At 34.3% G+C, this 24,440-nt stretch overlaps 1 protein-coding gene across 4 annotated transcripts in view; it reads left to right on the top strand.

The window, feature by feature from the left end:
- The window catches only part of PHKB (phosphorylase kinase regulatory subunit beta), a 221,781-nt gene that overhangs the window by 35,190 nt on the left and 162,151 nt on the right, over window positions 1-24,440 (top strand). For all 4 annotated transcript variants that reach the window (XM_043437856.1, XM_043437857.1, XM_043437858.1 and 1 more), the window contains 4 exons: window positions 1,662-1,800; window positions 6,655-6,754; window positions 11,620-11,727; window positions 14,542-14,622. In XM_043437856.1, the coding sequence (XP_043293791.1) occupies window positions 1,662-1,800; window positions 6,655-6,754; window positions 11,620-11,727; window positions 14,542-14,622 (428 nt within the window). The remainder of the gene's footprint in view (window positions 1-1,661; window positions 1,801-6,654; window positions 6,755-11,619; window positions 11,728-14,541; window positions 14,623-24,440) is intronic.

Raw genomic sequence — 24,440 nt, forward strand, 5'->3', positions numbered from 1 at the left:
CACAAAGGTCTGTATAGTCAAATCTGTGATATTTCCAGTAGTCATGTGCAAAAGTCAGAGTTGGACCATAAAGAAGGCTGAGCACCAAAGAATTGATGCTTTCAAAATGTGATGCTGGAGAAGACTCTTGAGAGCCCCTTGGAGAGCAAGGAGATGGTTAGATAGCATCACTGAGTCAATGGACATTAATTTGACCAAACTTCGGGAGATAGTGAAGGACAGGGAAGCCTGGTGTGCTGCAGGTCATGGCGTCACAAAGAGTTGGACATCAATTAGCGACTGAACTGAACTGAATTTAATTTGTCACATATAACTAGTGGACAGCTTTGGAGCTAAGATCCTACACTCTTTGTGGCCAAAAACCTAAAACCTAAAACAGATGCAATATTGTACAAATCAATAAAGACTTTGAAAATGGTCCACATTAAAAAAAAATCTTAAAAGAAAAATGGTAGTTCAGCTTATTGTGTTCAAGATTCTTACCCACTTATCTCTGTAGCCATAACTAACTAAAGAAATTAAACTGCCTTTTAAAAGAAGTGTCAGTTGTTGCAGTGTGAGGACCAGTTTTTCACTCTGGGAAAAATAATAAATACCTGGGTATTCTGAAAGACATGATAATGATTATGTCAGTTTAGTTTGAGAAAAAGTAAAAGAAATTTAATTCTTTAATCTCTGTGATGGAACAGAGTGCTTTAAACCTTTGAAAAGCTGTTCTAAAGTAGTTGACATATGCCAGTCTAGATTAGAGTAACTTAATTTATTTTAGGGAAAAATATTACTCATTCATTTATAGTTAGACAGGAATAAAATAGCTTTTAGGAAATGTCATTTTAGAGTGATTGTTTTTCTATTTTAGGACTCTCTTATAAAGAGTAATACAGTCTGCTTTCTGTATCTGCAGATGCAGAACATGCAGATATGGAGGGCCTACTGTACTAGCCCTGTTAGATAAGGGACTTGAGTATTTGAGAATCTTGGCATGTATGGCGGGTCCTAGAAACATCCCTGCGCAGATTGAGGGATGACTAGAAAACTTTGATTCCAGACTTCTTTAACTTAAGTGGAATGTTCATAAAATAATTACTTGTTTAGTATTTTCATGTCATATTAGGATGTGATTCAATTTTGAAATGTTAAACATATCTCTGACCTGTACAATATATAAGATGAATACATTGCTCTGAAGGCCAGGCACAAATTAGTCATCTGTGAAAACCAGGATTCTGGCCTCTTTAGAATGAGTTATCTTTGGATTTAGCAAATTTATGCAACTCTGTTATATATTTGCTTCATTTTTCCCTATTGAACTGATTTTTGAGAGTATACTTAGTTTTTTGGCTAATCTTTTTTTTCCCCTGTATCTGATATTGCCTTTTAACTCTTACTGACATTAACAGGGATGTGCTACGGACTTTTTATGTGCCAGTTAGCTGAATTCTTTCCTCAAAAGTGAAAGTACCCCTTCATGCGGGGTGGATTCCTACCTAGGCTGGAATTATTTACCCAGAGTTGTTTGTACATCTTCAAAAGTTTTATGCTGCAGCTAAGTTTAGAAAGAACAAAATTGTAGGATAAGGAAACCAAAGAAGTTTAAGACCTTCAGCTCAAGGGAGATAGAGGACTGTACAATTCATTCTGTTTCTTGTCTTCAATTGCAGTCAAGTCAACATTGCTGCTGTATCAAAGTCCCACCACAGGTCTCTTTCCCACTAAAACGTGCGGTGACGATCAGAAGGCCAAGGTCCACGACAGCCTGTACTGTGCTGCTGGCGCCTGGGCGTTGGCTCTTGCGTACAGGTAGGCTGTGCCTTCTACTTGTAGCTCCAAGTCTGGGCAGGAGGGATTTGTAGGCCCAAGACAAACTGGACAGCTGTCCTTTGGCTCTGCTTCTGAGTCACTGTGTGACCTGCAGCTGTTCATGTCTCCTTTTCAGCCTCTCAACCTTTCAGTTTTCCTGAGGGTTTACCTTAGATAAATTGTTACATTTTATGACTTTGTGACTAACATTTCTCATCTCTAGATTTGTAAATCAGCTTTAGTCTTTAATAGAATGAATTGCCCATTCTCATCGAATTGATTTGTTTTGACCATAGAGGAAATTGACAGTGACTGATGATGAAACTAGAGCCTAGAGTAGTTAATAGAGTAGTTCCAAATAACACACCTAGTTAATGATAGAGCCAGGACCAAAACACTCCTCTCCTTCCTTCCCCCAGTTTAGTGTTTTACTTTTTTTTTTTAGTTTTTTTTTTTTTTTTTTAGTGTTTTTCTAACTGTACTTCATTGGGATATCACTAAGTCAAAAAATTCTTATAAAGTAAAAGAAAAATAAACTTTTTCACAATACAGAAATTCTCTTTTTTCATTACTAATATCTGTTTCTTTATTTCATTATTTATTTATTTATTTCATTATTAATATATATGGATAGCATCAGATGTGGGTCTTGACTTGTAGTCAATAGTGATACATATTAACTGTTAAAAAAATTAGATTTCTGAATATTAATTTTCTGAAGGTAGTAAATGCATGTGCCTCTGATTTGAAGATTGTATCCTTAACATGAATATGATTATGCTGTCTTAAATCATTGATGTGTTTCACTGTTAGATATGTGCTTCCTGATGTGACTCATCACCCATATCTACTTCTTATCAAAATGTGTAGATGGCTCTACCATAAATAAAGTCAGACAAAGCCAGATTGTGGCTACTTATAAGACAATTTGCCTGGGCTCTTAAAAATGTAATCATAGATTAGAAAATAGGTATGAAGATGGCTAGATTATGAGAATCAAATACAGTGTGTGAGCCTTGATTGAATCATGCATTAAAAAAAACTAAAGTATATTGGGATAATTGGATTATATTTGATATACAGTATATATTAGACATTATGTCTATGCCATTAGCTCCTTGGTGTGATAATGATATTATGGTCATATAGGCAAATGACCTTGTTTTTAGGGGATACTTCTGAAATATGTATGGTGTTAGTGCAGAGAATAAATTATAGATAAAGAATTCAAGCTAATTTTATCAGCTCTTGAATCCATGTGAAGAGTAGAGTTTTATTCATTGTAGCAGTTGTGTAGCTTTTGTATAGATTTGAAATTTTTCTAAATAAAGTGTTCAGGGAAAATTGCTGAAAAAAATATAAGAGTACAGGCCCTTTTCCAGAAGCCTTAAAAAATCTGATAGAGAATTTAAAGTTGTTCTTTGCTGGGGACACTACTTATTTACTAACTCCCTGGATAATTTATCTTACATAGTTAAAGTAACAACTTTTTGTTTTACTAGCAAACAAAATGTCTTCTGTTTGGAGAAACACAAGGGTACTTACCACAGAATTAGGATGAAACCATTTTTACTTCCACAGTATTAAGCTGTGATGATTTAGATAATCCCCATGTTGTAAAATTAGTAGAATTCTGTTTCCAATTCTACTTATAAATTCTGATTAAATCATATAGATAACATTAGGAAAAATTCATCAAAAATTAAGCTGTCAATATTTTCAGGGATTTATATCTATCTCTTCTTGGTAATGCATGCATAATATGAAGTCATTAATTTTTTAAAATGGAAGTAATTAGATTTTTCTAATTGCCTTAGTTTTCAATCAGTCATGTAAACAATCTCTTGAAACCTCAGTTCTATTTGAATGTGTGTATGTACATGTGTACTGAGGACTTAAAATAATTATTTTATGCACATTTATATTTCATTTATGTTAGGAGTATGGTTTTATATAATTTAATTACATAATTGGATAAAAGCAAGAGGCAGTGAAATAGCTTATTTGTAAAATACACTTTGACATAGTTTGTTTTTCTTAAATGCAATATTATAGTTTTATTTTGTAATTTTGTTTTATTTTAGAGGAAGAAAGAATTGCTTACTAATATGTTTTACTTTTTTTTTTTTTTTTTATGTTTTACTTTTTAAGGTGTCTTTTACACATATCAAGTTGTAGTCCTGAATATACCTTTGTTTAAAATTATATTGCATTATATCTAATTATAATTATAATCTATCTATTTATATTACTTTATGTATAATTATATATATATATTGCATTATAATTCTGTATGAATATAATTATAATTTTATAATTAAAATTTATATTTAGTGATATAGTTATAACTATTATAATTATTTTATTTTATAAATGATTGTATTGCTTTACATGATTTAGGTTAAAATTGTTTCTAAAACTAGTGAATTGTACAAAATCTTTTAAAAGAAAAATTGAACCTATACTTTGTATGTGTGCTCAGTTGCTCAGTCATGTCCGACTCTTATGACCCCAGGACTCTAGCCCACCAGGCTTCTTTGTCCATAGGAGTATCCTGGGAAGAATACTGGAATGAGTTGCCATTTGCTCCTCCAGGGGAACTTCCCAACCCAAGGATTGAAGCTGTGTCTCCTGCGGCTTCTACATTGGCAAGTGGATTCTTTACCACTGAGCCAGCTGGGAAGCCCCGAACCTGTACTTTATGCTATACTAAAAAGTATTATGTAGAATTTTTGCATTTTTTGTTCTTACTGATAGAAAAAAAGCATGACTTTAATTTAGGGTTTAAATATGGAATCTAGTTTTCTTTACTTTTTATGTTTGAGAAGAGTAGCTTTTTTTTTTTTTTTGAAGAGTATTGATTTGAAAAAGCACTTTAGACTGTTTAAATGTGCGTATGTTAGAAAAACTCGAGGTGAGGTGTTGGTAAGATACTTTGCAGTGCTCTCTGAGAGAGAGGAACGCTTCATGCGAGATGTTGGCCTGTTCCCTCCCAGTGTCAGGTGTGTTGCTATTTTAGGAGATAAATGTAACAGGTGGCCCCAGCTCAGTCCTTGTAAACAGTCAAGTCACATGACCAAACAGTATTCCGATTTTACTCTCCTTGAGACTTCGCTGTGGGGAAATAATGCACCAGTGAGAGGATTTAAGTGTTTCGTTTTCCACTAGTTACATAATTTTAAGTTTTGATTTAAGGTTTTGATTTAAATATAAACTTAACACTTACTATTGTAGAAATATTCAGTCAATATCGCCACATGGCTTGTGATCAGTTAAAGTTACTTATCTGTTTTTTTTTAATTAAATGTTTTATTGAGATCACATTAAAACTTGAATGTACATCAGTAAAGCTTGCTAGTTCTTGGTAGAAAACAGAGGAATTATTTTGGATGAAAAGATTCATTTTAAATCTTAGGAAAGGAAATAGATATATACTAGTTGCCTAAATGTTTTTTACTCAAATGCAACTGTTTTTCATTTTCTAAGTCAGAAAAGAAATATTATTCTGGTTACCACTATTATTTGCTAAGGAAAGGAGAAATAAAAACGTCATTAAAATAGAAGAATTCTTTATTGTGGCTAAATTATTGTGGGATATTTTAGTCTTAGTCTAATGCTTGAGGAAATTAGGGGCAGAGAAATTGCAGTCAGGGTAATTTTAAAAAAATTGGATTTTGTTTCTTTCTGAATTATTTCTTTGTTTTTTATGATGTGGGAATTATATGCAGAACATTTCATTGAGTTCATTTTACTCCAAATGTGCTGTTTCCTTCATTTATCAGTGCCACGTCCAATGTTATCCACTCCATAATTTGCCTGTTAACACTTGATTCTGACATCATGGGAAAAAAGATCACAGAGCAGAATCCTATTAGTTATACCTTAATGCCTGCATGTGAAAAGAATAATGATGTTCTAATGACAAATAGACATTTTTACTGACATTCACCTTACTATATTAAAATGATCATTGTTCTTTCTACTGCTGGTATATGAGATCTGTAATTGAAAGAAGCAGTAATTGTAGTTTACTTTTTATGGAGAACAGATAGTGTTTTTGTCAAGTGAGGATGATAGCTTGATATTTTTCTTATGATTTAGTAAAACAATGAATAAGCTACTTTTATTTTTTCAAGAGTGGATAACATCTTTTTTGAAGGCCACTGATCAATAATAAAAAAGGAACTTAAAGATCGAAAAACATCTTAACCTAATTTAATATTTAAGTGTCAGCTGTTTTTTTTTTTTTTTTTCATCTTAAAAGCAGGAGTTGTAAACTGTAGTCAATTGATTTTAAGCTAAGACCTGAGAATATAAAACTTCATGCCCAAATACATCAGTATCGTCTTGGATGCATTTTTGTTTGAAGGCATTGCTGACTGAAGTGCCCATTCTGGCATTTTAAAACACATAGCAGAACAAAGAAGACATGGACCTACCTTAATCTACACTTCTTTGGATCCAAGTGATCATTGCATAACCTAAAGGGACTGGTATTTAAATTGCCTGTGCTCTGTAAATGGTGAATTAAAAAAATCCATTGGTAGATTTTTCTAATATAGAAATATCCTTTAAAGTTTCAGCCAAGTCAGTGTTGAAAATATTATGTACTATTTTTAACACAATTGACTTACTTCCTTAAGACAAGGGGGAATTTGCACAATTTCATCATGAGATTTTTTTTTTTTAAGCATTTCTACATCTGCTGGGAAAATGGAGTTTCACTGTTACAGAATTAGTAGTTGTCACCAGAACATAGGATTAGCCAGATAGTTAAATACTTAATTATCAAAAGCTCTGCTTCCTTTTCAAATGCATTTCCAATTTGTTTCATGAGTTATCTCTCTCACCCAGGCGCATTGATGATGACAAGGGAAGGACCCATGAGCTGGAGCACTCGGCTATAAAATGTATGAGAGGAATTCTCTACTGCTACATGCGTCAGGCCGATAAGGTAAAACACTGTAGTATGGACTGAAATTCTCACATCGTTCTGAGGGATTAATTTAACCAGTATAGCAATAGCATCTTCTGAAGAAGGATGTACTTTCAAAAGGTAAAGCCACGTCCTGGGGCAGTCTGGATAGATTAAAACAGCTCTGCCTTCCTAGCCCAGGGTTTTGAAATACTGAAATTGAAGAAATACCTTAAGCAAGATTGATTGGGAACTGTTATTTGGGCTTGAATTTGTATTTTGCATCTGGTGTTTGCTCAGATAAATAGTTTCTCAAGAACCTCATGATATGCATAATTCTAACCAATATTGTATTAAATAAGAAAATCCTTTTCAAAATTCATTTTGTACATGTCATTATTCTAACTGAACTTTAGTTTAGAAATATAATCATTCATTCATTTATATATAAAGAGGGCAGGAATTAAAGGCTTAGAAAACAGCAGACTTTACAGGATTATTTTGGAAATTAAACAATGTACATAATAAAACTTTTTAAACTAAAAAGCTCTATACATGTGATATTCCCCCTACTTACCTACATCTCTGTATTTCCAGGTCCTAATATATTGTAGTACATGTTAATAAATTTACATCATGCTTCCTCAATGACCACTCCCAGGTCTGATGATTTGTTAGTAAAGATGCACTTCAGTAATTAATACAGGCAATTTTGATCACTTAATACTTTGTGTATCTCTACCACATGGATATTATATTAAGTTTTTGTGATAGCACATTTCTTAAGACCTGACCTGAAGTCAAAAATGCAAAAAAAAAAAATCCTATATATTCTGTCACCAAAATATGGCAACAAAAAAAATTAGTTTGCAGAAAGTAAATTTATTCACAAGTTGATAATAGAGATATATGAAAAACCTGTAATTTGTCTACTGCGATTTGACTTTGCACATCATTATTATAAAGGTTTTTCGATGCTTGAAACGAAGTAATGTGTCATATTGACATTTAATATTTGAATTAAATTTGTATAACATATTGAAGTAATTGTGATTAAAGTTTTTTCCTAAGTGTGAGAAGTTTACGATTTGTTTCACATTTATCATTTCATGAATGCTTAATGTGTATGAATTCGACTTTTCTCTCAAGGAAACATTGTGTGAGCCATGAATTGTGTGAGCCATGTGCTTGCTGACCAGGTTAACATACTTAAGCTATAATTGTTTATCAAAAGGAAGAAAATGATGTACTATAAAGTTTTTTCTTTGTGACTTGTTTAATCTTTTTAATGTCCTTTTCTAAAGATTATTCAACTTTACTAACAAGTCTTCATAGTTTGGTATTCTTTTGAATACAACTTGAATGTAACTTAAACTGTCCTTGAATTCCTTAAATTACAAAGTGTTATCATTTTTTGCCTTATGTACAGATCACATTAGGATTTGGTATTTCTGCATACTACAAAATGTAGAATTTTACATGTTTTAAAACCCTGTTATTGGTATAATCTTTCTTGAACCCCATAACCTTACAGTAGGAATAGAAGATATTGCTACAATGCACATATGACTCAGTAAGACTAAACCATGCATGCAGCTAATTACCTCCCACCATACCTTCACCTTGGTGCTCACTATTTCCTTCATGATTTCATAGCAGTAGACATTGATACCATACTTTTAAATGTGTAATTTTATCTTTTGGTCCTCCCTTAAAACTAAAGTAAAGTATATTTGTAATATTCATGTGCTGTTTGACCTTAAAGCTCATCTTCTGAAGTAAAATCATGACTTAGTGAAAATTTTGCTTCTCATTGTAAAGCATGCTTCCTGATATATTTTCTAATAATACTACCTAAATGGTATGTTTTAATTTATTTGAGTGAATAGTTTTCCTTGATTTAAAGAATATAGACCAATCTAATTTCTATTACTGTCTTTCTGCTTGTATTAATTTCTACTTATTAACATTAGTTATTTTTTACCTCTAGGTGTTCATATACCTATTTTTATTAATACATCTTAAAGAGGAGCATTCAGATTTCAAAACTGATTGAATCTGCAGTTCATAGTTCAGAGAATAAGGATTTGCTTTACAGTGGGCTGTGAATGTTGCTGTCCCTAATTGTCTGCTTAAAAAATTTATTTCCTGAAAATGCTACCTAAGTACTTTCTAATTCATGAGAAATCATTAAATTTTTATAAAATTTATTCTTCCTGGATTCCCTTACAAGGTGATTTTCCTACCTCAGTGTATATTTTAAGTTTACAAATTAAAAACGGATGACAAAATACTCAATACCTTTTCCTGAATGATAAACTTGCTTATTCACAATGATTAAAATTTTGAGGAAAAGTCTAAATAAAATACAAGAAGGAAACAACATTATTCTAGATTTCTTTTAATCTAGAAATTCTTACTTCAATAATAACTCTTTATTTTTATTTGCCATATGCCAGGTATCATACAATACTAATTAATATCCTCTTGATTTTGGCTGCTCTCAAGAGTACTTTTTGTCTATATTTTGTATACAATATGCTTCATTAATTTTCAAAGCTTATTGAATTTGGGTCTTTTTTTCCCCTGAAATTTTAAATTGTCTTTTTGTAGCTTTAAGGCTCAAAGCATAATTATATAATTCACTGTTTGCTCATCTTTGATCATTTAATAGTTGCTTTCCTCTGGCACAATCATTGAATATAAATTCTCATGCTGGGTACTTGTGTGTCTTGAAGACAAATGACAAACACTGCTTTGTCAACTGCTTTGTCACTTTATTATTAAACTAATAAAACCTTATCCATTTAGAGTCTTATCAAGTGGGCAAAATAAATTTTGTTTTAATTTAACCCCTTTTTTGTCTTAAGAGCCCAGAAAAATGTTCAGTGCTTTGAGATAATAGTCATGGTACTGTGAAAGTAGTGACCACAATGATTTCTATATTTGTGTAGCCTGAGACTGTTACCAGCAGTTTCAGACACTGAGTTGGGGTAGCTTTTCTGAGTTAACACTGAATAGCTTCGTCTCTACATAGATGGAGTGTGTACATCCATGCCTTTACCCTCATTCTCTCATTTCTGATTATCTGCTGATAGTTCCTGGCTTTAATTTTGTTGATTTCAAACTGAGGGAGGGCTTGTGGTTAGCTCAGTGGTAAAAGTAAACACCTGCCAATGCAGGACCTGCAAGAGATATGGGTTCGATCACTGGGTCGGGAAGGTCCCCTGGAGGAGAAAATGGCAACACAATTCAGTATTCTTATGTGGAAAATTCCCACAGACACAGGAGCCTGGTGGGCTGCAGTCCATAGCGTCCAACAGAGTTGGCCACACCTGAACATGCATGCATAACATAACATATGTATTTATGCAGGTCTCTTGGGGGGGTGGAAAGGTGTGTTAGCCCTCTAGTACAGTACTGTCAAATTTTCTGTGATGATCTAAATGTTCTCTGTTACTGTATTGAACAGACAGAAACCACTAGTCACATGTGGCTTTTGAGCACTTGATATGGGGTCATTGTGACTGAAAAATTGAATTTCTAAATTTTATATGATTGTCTGTATAGTCAAAGCTATGGTTTTTCCAGTATTCATATATGGATGTGAGATTTGAACCGTAAAGAAAGCTGAGTGCTGAAGAACTGATGCTTTTGAACTGTGGTGTTGGAAAAGACTCCTGAGTTCCTTGGACAGCAAGGAGATCAAACCAGTCAATCCTAAAGAAAATCAGTTCTGGATATTCATTGGAAGGACTGATGCTGAAGCTGAAACTCCAATACATTGACCATCTGATGTGAAAAACTGACTATAACTGCTCGAACCTTGAAAGATAGTGGGAGATACAGAAAACTAATAAAAAGAAAACACTGGAGAAATAAATAAAGGATAAGCACCCTGATATGGGAGTCCAGAGGAAGGAATTTTAGTTGGGGTTCAGAAGGGACTTTTTTAAAGAAGGTCTTTTTAAGATAAGACTTTAAGGATGAGAAGAAATTTGAAGATGGAAAAGAGAGTATGGTTCTATGTGCTTCCTTAGCCAAGTGAAACAAGGCAAGATCATGAATACTCAGATACTATCATCATTTGTATCTTTTCAAAGAGAGAAGAAAGTCATTGCTTTTACCTAGAACTATGTATCATTCTATTCATTCTCTATTCCTATTCATCTTATACTTCCAGGGAACTAGTAGTAGACATTTACTTGGCATATAACTTTATTAGCAGATGTTTGCAAAATTGAATTAATATCTGCTTGTCCTTGGAGTTTGTCTCTTTTTGTCATTTAATAGTTAGTATTCTAACATGATTAAATTTTATGGTGAGTTAATAAGTAAAGATATGGCCTATATTCTCTTGGAATTGGTGCCTTAGTAATGAGAGTATGTGTGGTGAAAGAAATGAAAACATGTTGACAGGAGCATGGTTACAATTTGTGATCCTTGGAGAAAGAAAAAGCATTTGGCGTTTTGAAAACTTATTGAATTAGAATGTGGCCTGAAGCGCTCTTTCACTGAGTGTCATGTAAGCATTTCCAAATAGCAGTACAGTGGGATACAGTCTCTGAAATCCAGTCCCATAGAGGAAACCATTATTTGACTCTAAAATAAGATGCAAAACATTCAAAAGCCAATGCTAATACATTAACAAGCTTCCTATTATACTTCAGTTGTTTGTGAAGTATCAGTTAAGTATTTAACAGTCATGTTAACTCTATTACATTAATAATCATGAGTTTTATCTATTTTGTTTCTTTAGAAAAAGTAACATTCTGCTTTGTTCTATCCTCTGTCTATAAGCTGTAGCTTTCCCCATTAAAAAGTCTCTTGAAAAATATCTAATCTCTGATTTTGGATGAGAATGTGAATTAGTAGCATCATTTAAATTTTATATTTTATTCCAGGTCCAGCAATTTAAGCAGGATCCACGCCCAACAACATGTCTTCACTCTGTTTTCAATGTACATACAGGAGATGAGATCCTCTCCTATGAGGAATATGGGCATCTTCAGGTAAAAAGAGGACACTACGCATTTTCTTCTGCATTTTTACTCTTTTATATCATAGAATGTTTGAGGCTGTTTACATTTTTTAAAACTTAAATTGTTCAAAGTGGAAGTAGAGAATCAACCATGAAATGAAGAAATCCAGAGGAACTGAATATGTGATTGAGCATTAAATATTATTGCGTTCTTGGTCCAAAAGCAAAAAGGGCAGCTGGAGGGATTATAATACTACTATCTAGAAGAAGGGATCCTACAGCTCTTTCAGTGACAAAAGCTTGTGCTCATTATCAAATCTAGAGGAATTTCAGTATTTAGGAACTAGAGAATAAAAGGCAACTGACAGTAATATAACAGCAGATCAGAAGTTTTTGTTACATGACAGCCCATTTCTAATGAATCAGCCTTCAATGATGCTAAAAACGTACCACTAAAATGATAATTCCAAATCGCATTTCTGGGTTCTTTAAGTTTTATGTTATTTTAAGTTTTACATATAACTTTTATATGCTAAGAATACACTAAAGCTTCATATTTTGTTTTCACTTTTTCTCTCACACCTGTGTGCCCCTTTGCCTTGTTTCTAGTGTACAAGTATCATATGTGCTATTTATCTTTAATGGATTTTCTTCCTCTTCATCATTTGGTTCTGTTGTCTTTAGAATAGAATACTTACTATTCATATATTCCTTACTAAAATATGAGTATCTCCTTTTTATAGTTCCTTTCTCTCTAGAGATCTGAAACATCTTATTTTAGAATGACTCCTGCAAACACAGAAAGTTCAGTGTCCCCATTTCTATGCAGCAGAAACTCTTAATAGTTATTTGTAACCAGTTCTGTGGAGATTTAATGTTACATAAATACGTGGTTGCTCAGCTGTCTCATAATTTTTCAAATAATTAGGTTTTCTGTACCTTTTGCTTTCACAGATATGTTTACTTTTTGACATAGAGTTTTTAGAAGATAATGATTCATTTGTTTTTGTATCTCAGATTAATGCCTAGCACATAGTTGGTTTCAAATAAATGCTGGTCAGCCTGTTATTTGGCAGTCCCATACATTTTGCCACTTACTGATATTTTCTCACAGAAGCCTCCTAAAAATCACAGCAGAGAGCTCTTTGAGATATTGCTGTGGTTGGCTGTCAATGGAAATGAAATTTCTTTGAGATGATTTCTAACAGGCCAGTGTCAGTGCTCTATGAGAATATTTGGGTGACCCAATGGGATGAAGCTCTTGCTTACTATGTTCTGAGCAAAGTCACTCAAGAGTTAATGTTGATCTTTTATAAAATGCCTTAAACTAGAATCCTCCATCTTTTTATGTGGCCCACTTGGACCTTGACAAGACCCTGAGACCTACTGGACTTTGAGTGCTGGGAAGTCAAGAGACATTCAGGATAGTCCTGATTCCTGAGAGAGTTACCCCCACTGGCAGGCCTTGGTGGCACACAGCTGCTTTGTCCAAGGCATCTAGGGCACAAATAATTTTCTGCCCCAACTTTCTGTCCGTTACTCAGAAAGGATTGGAGGAGAGTCAACGAAGGCACAGGGCAGCAAGGCTGTTAGTGGGTAATAATCTTCTGGATTAGAATTATATGATAAGAAAATTATATCTTACCTCTTTGTTTTTACTTCAAGTTAGCTGTTTCCTGGCTAAATGAAAAATTTTCACTGCTTCTCATTTATTTGTTTATTGGATAACTTTATTGAGATATAATTCACATAATATACAATTTGCCTATGTAAAGTATACAGCTCTTTAACATATTCACAAAGTTGTTCAATCAACATTGCAGAACATCTTCCTCACCCTGGAACGAAATCCAGTACCTGTTAGCAGTCACTCCTCATCTCCTTCAAAGACCCCCACTCTAGGCAATTACCAGTCTACTTTTCTGTCTGTATGAATAAGCCTATTTTGTACATTTCATATAAATGGAATCATATACCATGTGGTCTAATGTGACTGATTTCTTTCTTTTAGTGTAATGTTTTCAAGGTTTGTCCATGTTGTGCTATTTATCTTTCACTGCTTATTTTCTCGAGAAAATGTATATAGCCCATTCAGAATTCTATGAGAATCTTTATTTTTGGTTAAAGGGGACATTATTGTCTTCTTTTGTTTGTTTTGTTTAGAGCATACAATATTTATCTTTAATAGACTAATAAACTAAAAGAAAAAGCCTCGTTTTTAGAATACCTTTTTCATAAATATATTTTAAATGTTTGATAAATATGTTCCTACAGTTGCTTATATAAGTTCTGTATTCTCTGAATACAGGATGTACTGCCTTTGTTTATGGTGGCCTAGTCCTAATGTCTTACTGCCCGGTAATTTTTTCATTTACCCACTCTTGAATTGGATTCACATTGCGTAGCTGCCCAAGGGACAAAACTATTTCAAAGTGAAAGTGAAGTCGCTCAGTTGTGCCCGACTCTTCGCGACCCCATGGACTACAGCCCACCAGGCTCCTCCGTCCATGGGATTTTCCGGGCAAGAATTCTGGAGTGGGATGCCATTGCCTTCTCTAAATCTACAGTTTCAAAATAAATCTTAGAAAGCAAATGTCATAAAAATACTCCTAATCAGCTGTTAATAACCATCATAGTGAATTTGAGGATTTTAGAGTTTTATATACAAAGCTGAGATTTTATTATGAACTAAATCCACAGCTCCTTTATTTTTCATAGGAAAGAAGACAGTTTTATATGCTACTACAAGAGCAAATGACTTGTAATTTTAGCTTTTACATTTAATTTTGTAACATAGTATTTTTGTTGTTTTCTTTAACCTATTGTAGTGTTTGTTGGTTTTCAGATAAATGCAGTGTCTCTCTATCTCCTTTACCTTGTGGAAATGATTTCCTCAGGACTCCAGATTATCTACAACACTGATGAGGTATGATTTTCCCAAATTCTGTAGTACTAAATTTCATCTCTAAGAATACCTTTTTTCTTTTACTTTTTAAAACTTATTTTTAATTGTGTAAATTGGGTTATTCTTAAATTCATATAGTCAGGTAAGGAATTTTGAATGCTCAGCTAAAAAGTCTTTATATTATCAATGCAAAGCACTTTAAAAATAAACAAAATATGTAACAGGTTGTAAAACTCTGCTCCTATGAAGGCTATATTTCAAGTATTCTGAAATAAAACCTTGTAACTTTCAGAAATTTTAGTAACTATAAAAATAAAAGCCTTTCCAGATTTTCTCAGAATTATTGTCTTCTTTTCTTTTGTTGCTTTTTGTAACCCATCCTTTTAATAGTAAAAATTCATTTATCATGTTTTGTTATTTTTGTTTGACTTCAGTAGAGTTCTTAATTTTTTTCAAAAGATAAGTATCATGTTTTTATTCTTATTAGGAAATTTGAAAATAACTGTATCACAAAGTTGAGAAATTTTTCATAGGCCCTAATGCTTGAACAAACATACAGACAGACCCATATGTTAACGTATTTTGAATTGTGTCACAGTTGAAGTAAAAAGCTATTATTATTGAGATGGTATATAGAGTGAGAAGGGCTTCCCTGGTGGCACAGCAGTAAAGAGTCTGCCTGCAATGCAGGAGAGGTGGGTTTGATCTCTGGGTCAGGAAGATCCTCTGGAGAAAGAAATAGCAACCCACTCCAGTATTCTTGCATGGGAGATCCCATGGACAGAGGAGCCTGGCAGACTGCAGTCCATGGGGTCGCAAAGAGTCGGACACCACTTAGCGACTAAACCACCAGTGTATACAGTGAGAATTCTATCAAAGAGTAGATATATTATATAGTTATATATTAATTATTATTTTTTCCTAAGATCCATGCATGGAGAACAATTTATCATACTAAACAGTAAAGTCATCACTGGACTGCACTCAGGGTGCTATGAAATCAGTACATGTAGCCCTGCCCTCCAGTAGTTCATAATCTTATACATCCACTGTGCCTTTTTAATACACATAAGTAAAACCTCTTTGGAAATATAGCTAAATAATAAAGAAGCAATAATAATAATGAATAACAGTAACTACTTATGGTTTCTTCTGTTTTATTTATCAAAGAACTACATGTTATCATCCAACTAGTTCTCAGTTTTCATAGTGTTGTGAAAATAGTGATGCTAAAATATTTTGGGTAGGGGAGCGTTGGGAATCAGACCAATCTTACATGTATATTAACTAAATACAAAGTTCACCTAAGTCAGTCCCTCTGTTTATTAAAAGAGAGAGCTCATTTATATCTGTTGGAGGGGGCAAAGTAATGAACTACCACATGGTATTCTATGTTACGTTCTAGGACATACTCTGTAAATAACCTAAAAGTAGATTAAAATAAGCAAGAACTGTATCATTCAGAATGGATCCCGAGAAACTTACTTTGTTTAACATTAAAGACCCTCACATACCCCCATAAGTTCAGTTCAGTTCAGTCACTCAGTCGTGTCCCACTCTTTGTGACGCCTTGGACTGCAGCATGCCAGGCTTCTCTGTCCATCACCAACTCCCGGAGCTTACTCAAACTCATGTCCATCGAGTCAGTGATGCCATCCAACCGTCTGTTGTCGCCTTCTCCTGCCTTCAGTCTTTCCCAGCATCAGGGTCTTTTCCAGTGAGTCAGTTCTTCACATCAGGTGGCCAAAGTATTGGAGTTTCAGCTTCAGCATCAGTCCTGCCAATGAATATTCAGGACTGATTTCCTTTAGGATTTACTGGTTTGATCTCTTTGCAGTCCAAGGGACTCTCAAGAGTCTTCTCCATCACCACAGTTCAAAAGCATCAATTCTTCGGCACTCAGCTTTCTTTATAGTCTCTTTCACATCCATACATGACTACTAGAAAAATATGAGATTTTATTTTGTGTTTAATTTTTCCTTCCTTTTTGTGGAAAGCCTTCATTGTATGGGAAGATTCATAATTCCTTAATAAAATAAGGGAACTTTTAGACTTTGATGACCCCAAAACTATTAAGTCTCAAAGAACACTTTGAAAGTAAAGATTTATAAAGGGTGAAATTTTGTCTTTCCTTTTACGTTTTAGATTTACTCTTATTTTTTGTTAAACTATTAAAAAATGTTAATTGTATGTTGTGTGTTAGATTATATCTGCTAAATCATTATAAATGGAGATGGAAAAATGTCTGTATGGATTTTAATGTCCCTTTTCTAGTATTATGCTGTTATATGACTCTAATTTTAGTGTGCTTTAATTGGTCACAAGTCACAGTATCATGTCAGTTTTGAAAACAGTAACTTCAAACATCTTTCTACAAGCTTAGAATTTAAGTGGAAATAGCATTAACTGGGGATAACACTTGGAGTGGTCATAGAACCAGTTGTACTGATGGAAATTTGTCAAATGATCCTGCGAACTCCAGTTCCTTTAGATAAATATGTTTGTAGCTTTGTTTTTTCAAGAATGGTCAGATGATTATTTCTTTAGCTCTTTGGTGGAAGTGTAGGTTGTAAGCCTTCTACATAAAATTACTATACAAATCTGTAGGTGTCTGTTCAACGTGAAACCTGGAAAAGTCTTTTTTGCCAACTGTGTATCATGTGCCATTTACTTTTTATTTTGCAAAGATGCCTTTTACCATCAAAACCCAGAAGATCTTTTCAAATGTTTTTAGATTGGGTGACATGTGGAATTAATTTCTTGCTGTATAAACTGCCTATTTCTGAGTAACAAATTGTCTCAGAGCTTAGTGGCTTAAAAGAGCAAACATCTCATAGTTTCAGTGAGTCAGGAATTCAGGAGAAACTAACCAGGGTGTTGCTGACATGGAGTCTCATAAGTTGGATTCAAATAATAAGGCAGATTTATGGTTAACTGAAGGCTTACTGAGCCTGGAGGGCCCTAGAGTGGTTCACTCACATGATTGTGGGCAAGAGGCCTCTCCATAGCGCTACTTGAGTGCCTTTAGTATATGTCAGGTGACTTTTTCCAGAGAAAGTGATCCCAAAGAGCAAGATGGAAGTACAGTGCTTTTTTTACAACCTCGTCTGGGAAGTCACCCTCCATCATTTTACAGTATCCTCTATTACATTGGTCAGTCTTAAATCAGTGTGAGAGGGAACTGCACAGGGCATAAATAGTAGGCATTGGGTATGATTGGGAGCCAGCATACTAAACAATGGTTGCTAAGTGACCTTTGTTAGATGTTTTAAGATATAATTTTTTTCTCTTATATACTGAGACTTTAATTTTGAAAATAGGTTTTTAACTTATTATTTAGTGAGTTTTGACTTTTACTTTGTTTGCATGTTATCTCCTTAAAATACTAGCAGACCTTTTTTTGGTTTTTTTTGGTTTTTTTTTTTTGCTTCTGTTTATTGTGTGGATACTTCTGTGTTACAGACTGTCTCTTGATGTGAAATGGTTTTCAAGCTGAACTTGAGGGGTTTCTGTCTTTTAATAGTTAGAAGAAATCTCTATAATTATTGAGGTGTTGCAAGGTATTCTTAGTTCTTGCTTTTCAACAATGTAGACACAAAAATGAATAGGTTACTCAAAAGTATTTATAGATGTTTTTCTCTAAGAAAAAAAGGTATTATTGTTCTTGTTTCTCAAATTTATAGGAAGCAATGATAATGATAATAGTAGTAGTTAACTCTTAACATAATAACATAACACTTAACATAATAGCATTTATTATGTGCTACCTTTGTTCGAAGTACTTTGCACATATAAACAATTTTAATCTTCACAAAACTATCGACTTGATATAGTATTGTCTTCATTTTACAAATGATGAAAATAATGGAGAGTCAAGAAATAACCTGTCCAGGGTCACACAGATAGTCATTGACAGCGCTGGGATTTAAACTATGCAGTCTGGCACCAGAGTCCATTCATTCTATTGATAGTGTTCTATCTCTGCTTATTCTGTACAGATATGAGTGACACATGTCATGTGACATCTTCATGTTCAAGTATTGAGGGCAACCAGGCTGACTCAGAGTTTGTCTATTTATTCATGTTTTGCATGTTTACTCAGTCATGCATTCTTTAATGAACCAAGCTTATTTGGCAAATATTTATTGAGTTTCTAAAATAGACCAAATAGAATAGAGCAGTGAGAAAAGATATTAGTCTATAATGCCATGAAATTTGAATTATAATAAGGAAAACAGAATTAATAAATATTTAAATATAGGCTATAATGTCCAGAAATGATACATAATTTTTTTTAAGCATGTAAGGGGGAAAATAGAAAATAAAACTATAAAACTTTTAAGTAGAGTTATCAGGACAGGCTTTTCTGGAAAAGAGCTTTTGAGAAAATATCTGGATGAAATAAGGAAACAAGTCATGCAAGCTATGTTAATTATTGGTTAATGTGTCATAGAAACAAGGCAAAAATGCTATTAGGTTTAAATTGCTTTATACATTTCTTAGGTAAACGCATTAGTTATGCTCATCTCATCTTTTACATGTTGTACTTTTTTTTGTCTGATATGTTCATTAAGTTTGCAAACGTGATTGTGAATTTGTTTTTCTGCATTTAGTTCTGTAATTTTCTGATTTATTAGTATGTATATATGTGTGTGTACTTGTACATGAATATGTATGTGTATATCTATATGTATGTATAAATATATACACACATATGTATGTGTATTTGTTTTTATAAAATTACAGGCATGTGATTTGAGATTGTTGTACTCTTTAGTTGGAAATGTCCCATTTTAACTCCTATTAAATTTCTTCGTTAAAATTTATCTTGAGAGACCAGTTCCTTTTCATTAGTGTTTGTATGGCATTTCTAAAACTTTCATTTATTTTAAAACTGTGTTCCTATTTGTATCTGGTATCTTTTGTAAGCACCATATAGTTATTATTTTTTAAATCTAGTTTGGCAGTCTTTTTCTTTTAATTGGAGTATTTAGTTCATATACATTTAATGTAAATATTGATATATCTTGGTTTAAGTCTTTTATCTTTCTGTTTGTTATTGGCCTTATCTATTCTTTGTACCCTTTTTTCCTTCTTAGATTTTTTTTTTTTGATTTATTGAATTTGTTGTTAAACCAGTTGTTATATTATTTTTTAGTGGCTACTTTAGAAAGGACAGCAACTTCAGAATCTACTCAAATTTATACTTTGCTTTCAGTTCAGTTCAGTTCAGTTGCTCAGTCGTGTCCAACTCTTTGCAATCCCATGAACTGCAGCATGCCAGGCCTCCCTGTCCATCACCAACTCCTGGAGCTTACTCAAACTTATGTCCATAGAGTCAGTGATGCCATCCAACCATCTCATCTTCTGTTGTCCCCTTCTCCTCCTGCCTTCAATCTTTCCCAGCATCAGGGTCTTTTCCAAGGAGTCAGTTCTTTGCATCAGGTGGCCAAAGTCTTGGAGTTTCAGCTTCACCATCAGTCCTTCCAGTGAATATTCAGGACTGATTTCCTTTCAGATGGACTGGTTTAATCTCCTTGCAGTCCAAGGGACTCTCAAGAGTCTTCTCCAACACCAGAGTTCAAAATCATGAATTCTTGGTGCTCAGTTTTTTTCATAGTCCAACTCTCACATCCATGCATGACTACTGGGAAAAACCATAGCTTTGACTAGACAGACCTTTGTCGGCAAAGCAATGTCTCTGCTTTTTAATATGCTGTTTAGGTTTGTCATAGCATTTCTTCCAAGGAGGCAAGAGTCTTTTAATTTCATGACTGCAGTCACACAATCTTCAGTGATTTTGGAGCCTAAAAAAGTCTCTCACTGTTTCTATTGTTTTCCCATCTGTTTGCCATGAAGTGATGGGACCAGATGCCATGATCTTAGTTTTGTGGATGTTGAGTTTTAAGCCAACCTTTTCACTCTCCTCTTTCACTTTCATCAAGAGGCTCTTTAGTTCTTCTTTGCTTTCTGCTTTACAGATAATTTAAGAACCTTACCACATTTTAGCTCTACATACTTATTACCTACTACTGTGGTTTTGTTTGCATTTATTTTAATACTACATATATTTTTAAACTGAACAAAACCTCTTTATTATTGATGATTACATCAATATTGAACCGTACATTCATTCATATACACATACCTGTGTGTTAGTCATTCAGTTGTATCCAACTCTTTGTGACCCCACGGTCTGTTAGCCCATCAGGCTCCTCTGTCCATGGGATTCTCCAGGCAAGAATACTGGAGTGGGTTGCCAATTCCTTCTCCAGGGGATATTCCCAACCCAGGGATTGAACCTGGGTCTCCCACATTGCAGGCAGACCCTTTATGACTGTACATGTACCTACCCATGTACCTTTATGATGACCACCTTTCTTTCCTGGGATATTCTGTCTGGGGTCATTGTCCATTCCTTATTTGTTTGTTTGTTTTTTTTAAATATCTTTCTTTCCATTTTAATTTTGAAATATATTTTAAGTTGACAGTTTTTTCTTTCAACATTTAAAATATGTCATTGTGTTGTTGTTAGGCTTCCATTGTTTTTGTTAATAAATCAGCTTGAATTCCATTGTTTCTATGAAAATGTTATCTACTCGGGCTGCTTTAAAATTTGTATTTGATTTTTATTAGTTTCACTAAGATGTGCTAGCTGTGCTGTTCTTCGTATTTATTCTCCTTGGGGCATGTGGAAGTTTTCAAATAGTCTAGTTTAGTATCTTTGGAAAGATTTGGGAAGTTCTCACCTAGGATCTTCTTTTACCAGGCTACTTGTATATTCAACCCTTACACTTTGTTCTATATCTTTTTATCTCCTTTTTTCTGTCCTTTTCCCTATCCCTTTTACTATTTTTATAAATATGTTCAAACAAAAGAATGTTCAAACTACCACACAATTGCACTCATCTCACACGCTAGCAAAGTAATGCTCAAAATTTTCCAAGTGAGGCTTCAATAGTACATGAATTGAGAACTTCCAGATGTTCAAGCTGGATTTAGAAAAGGCAGAGGAACCAGAGATCAAATTGCCCACATCTGTTGGATCATAGAAAAAGCAAGAGAGTTCCAGAAAAACATCTACTTCTGGTTTATTGACTACACCAAAGCCTTTGACTGTGTGGATCACAACAAACTGTGGAAAATTCTTAAAGACATGAGAGTATCAGACCACCTTACCTGTCTCCTGAAAAATCTGTATTCTGGTCAAGAGGCAACAGTTGGAACCGGACATGGAACAACAGACTGGTTCCAAATTGGGAAAGGAGCATGTCAAGACTGTATTTTGTCACCCTGCTTATTTAACTTATACACAGAGTACATCATGCGAAATTCTGAGCTGAATGAAGCACAAGCTGGAATCAAGATTGCCGGGAGAAATATCAATAAACTGATACACACATGACACTACCCTTATGGCAGAAAGCAAAGAACTAAAGAACCTCTTACTGAAAGTAAAAGAGGAAAGTGAAAAAGCTGGCTTGAAACTCAACATTCAAAAAACTAGGATCATGGCATCTGGTCCTATCACTTCATGGCAAATAGATGAGGAAACAGTGAGAGACTTTATTTTCTTGGACTCTAAAATCACTGCAGATGGTGACTGCACCCATGAAATTAAAAGACGCTTGCTCCTTGGAAGAAAAGCTATGACAAATGTAGACAGTGTATTAAAAAGCAGAGACATTGCTTTGCCAACAAAGGTCCATCTAGTCAAAGCTGTGGTTTTTCCAGGAGTCATGTATGGATGTGAGGGTTGGACTATAAAGAAAGCTGAGTGCCAAAGAATTGATGCTTTTGAACTGTGGTGTTGGAAAAGATTCTTGCGAGTCCTTTGGACTGCAAGGAGATCAAATCAGCCAATCCTAAAGGAAATCAGTCCTGAATATTCACTGGAAGGACTGATGGTGAAGCTGAAACTCCAATACTTGGCCACCTGATGCAAAGAACTGACTCCTTGGAAAAGACCCTGATGCTGGGAAGGATTGAAGGCCAGAGGAGAAGGGGATGACAGAGGATGAGATGGTTGGATGGCATCACCGACAAAATGAACGTGGGTTTGGGTGGACTCTGGGAGTTGGTGACTGACAGGGAGGCCTGGCGTGCTGCAGTTCATGGGGTCACAAGGAGTCGTACACAACTGAGCGACTGAACTGAACTGAACTGAAAATATGTGGTGGGTAAATATTGCTTTGTCATGTAAGATTTTTTTATACTGCTTCATTCCATTTTCTAGTTTTTTTGGGATTTTCTCATCAGTGCTCTTAATGGATATTGGTGTATATTTTGTTGTTTTTGTTTCTTTGTATAACATCTTTGACTTTGGTATTAGTTTAATAAAGGCCTCGTTCAAATGTTTAAGAAACATTTCTTCCTCTTTCTTAGAAGTTTTTATGAAAGATTTGTGTTAATTCTTCTTTAAACATTTGGTAGAATTCATTGGTGAAGCTGGCTATTGTTGTTTAGTCACTAAGTTGTGTCTGACTCTTTTGCAACCTCCTTGACTGTAGCCTCTGAGGTTCCTCTGCCAGTGGGATTTCCCAGGCAAGAATACTGTAGTTGATTGTCATTTCCTCCTCCAAGGGATCTTCCTGACCTAGGGATCGAACCCAGGTCTCATGCATTGCAGGCAGATTCTTTACCATCTGAGCCACTGTGCAGCCTGAAGTTGCCTGGGTTTGGGTTTCCTTGCTGTGAGGATTTTTGATTATTGATTCAGTGCCTTACTATATGTCTACTCAGATTTTTGTTTGTTTCTGAGTCAGTGTTGGTAGTTTGTGTCTTTCCAGGACTTTGTCCATTTCATCTAGGTTATTAATCCTTTTTTCCCTCCTCCAAAGTTGGCATTAATACCTCCTCTTTCACTCCTTAGTTTAGTAATTTAAATCATAGCTCCTCTTTTACTTGGTCAGTTTGGATAAAGATTTATCAGTTTTACTGATTTTTTTCAAAGAATCAACTTTTGATTTTACTGATTTACTGTTTTTCTCTTCTCTATTTTATTTATTTCCTCTGTGGTCCTTATTATTTCCTTTCTTCTGGTTCGAAGGGATTTATTTTGCTCTTATTTTTCTAGTTTCTTAAGGTAGAAGATTAGGTTATTGATTTGACATCATTCTGCTTTTCAGATACAGGCATTTGTGGTTGTAAATTTCCCTCTTCAGCTTGCTCAGCTGCATCCCATTATTTTTGTTATATTACGGTTTTATGTTCATTCATCTCAGTGTATTTTCTAATTTCCCTTGTGATGTCTTCTTTGACCCCTTGGTTGTTAGCAGGCTATTGTTTCATTTTCATATATTGGTGAATTTTCCAAATTTTCTTCTGTTATTGATTTGTAGTCTCATTCCATGGTGACTCAAGAATAATTTGGAGTGATTTTGGTATAATTATTGAATTCAGTGATTTGATATAATTATTGAATGCAATTCTTATTATTGCCCTTTAAACTCATTTTTTAAATTTTGGTTCCTTACTATAATTTCTACATCTTTACTGATTCTCCCTATTAGTGAGATGTTTTTCTCACCAAATCATCTTCAGTTCTTTGTAGATGTATGTAACTCTCCTTTAACCTTCATTTGCTACTTTTGCAAAGCTTTAAGTTCAGATGGAGGTGTGAGATTAGGTCTCAGGTCTTTTCTAATTATGAACACAACTGTGTGCTGTGCTTAGTCACTCATTCATGTCCGACTCTGTGACCTCATGAGCTGTAGCCCACCAGGCTCCTCTGTCCATGGGATTCTCCAGGCAAGAATACTGGAGTGGAATGCCATGCCTTCCTCCAGGGGATCTTCCTGACCCAGGAGTTGAACTGGGGTCTCCTGCATTGTAGGTGG

Source organism: Cervus canadensis, chromosome 18 (assembly GCF_019320065.1).
Source record: "Cervus canadensis isolate Bull #8, Minnesota chromosome 18, ASM1932006v1, whole genome shotgun sequence".
Lineage (NCBI taxonomy): Eukaryota > Metazoa > Chordata > Mammalia > Artiodactyla > Cervidae > Cervus > Cervus canadensis.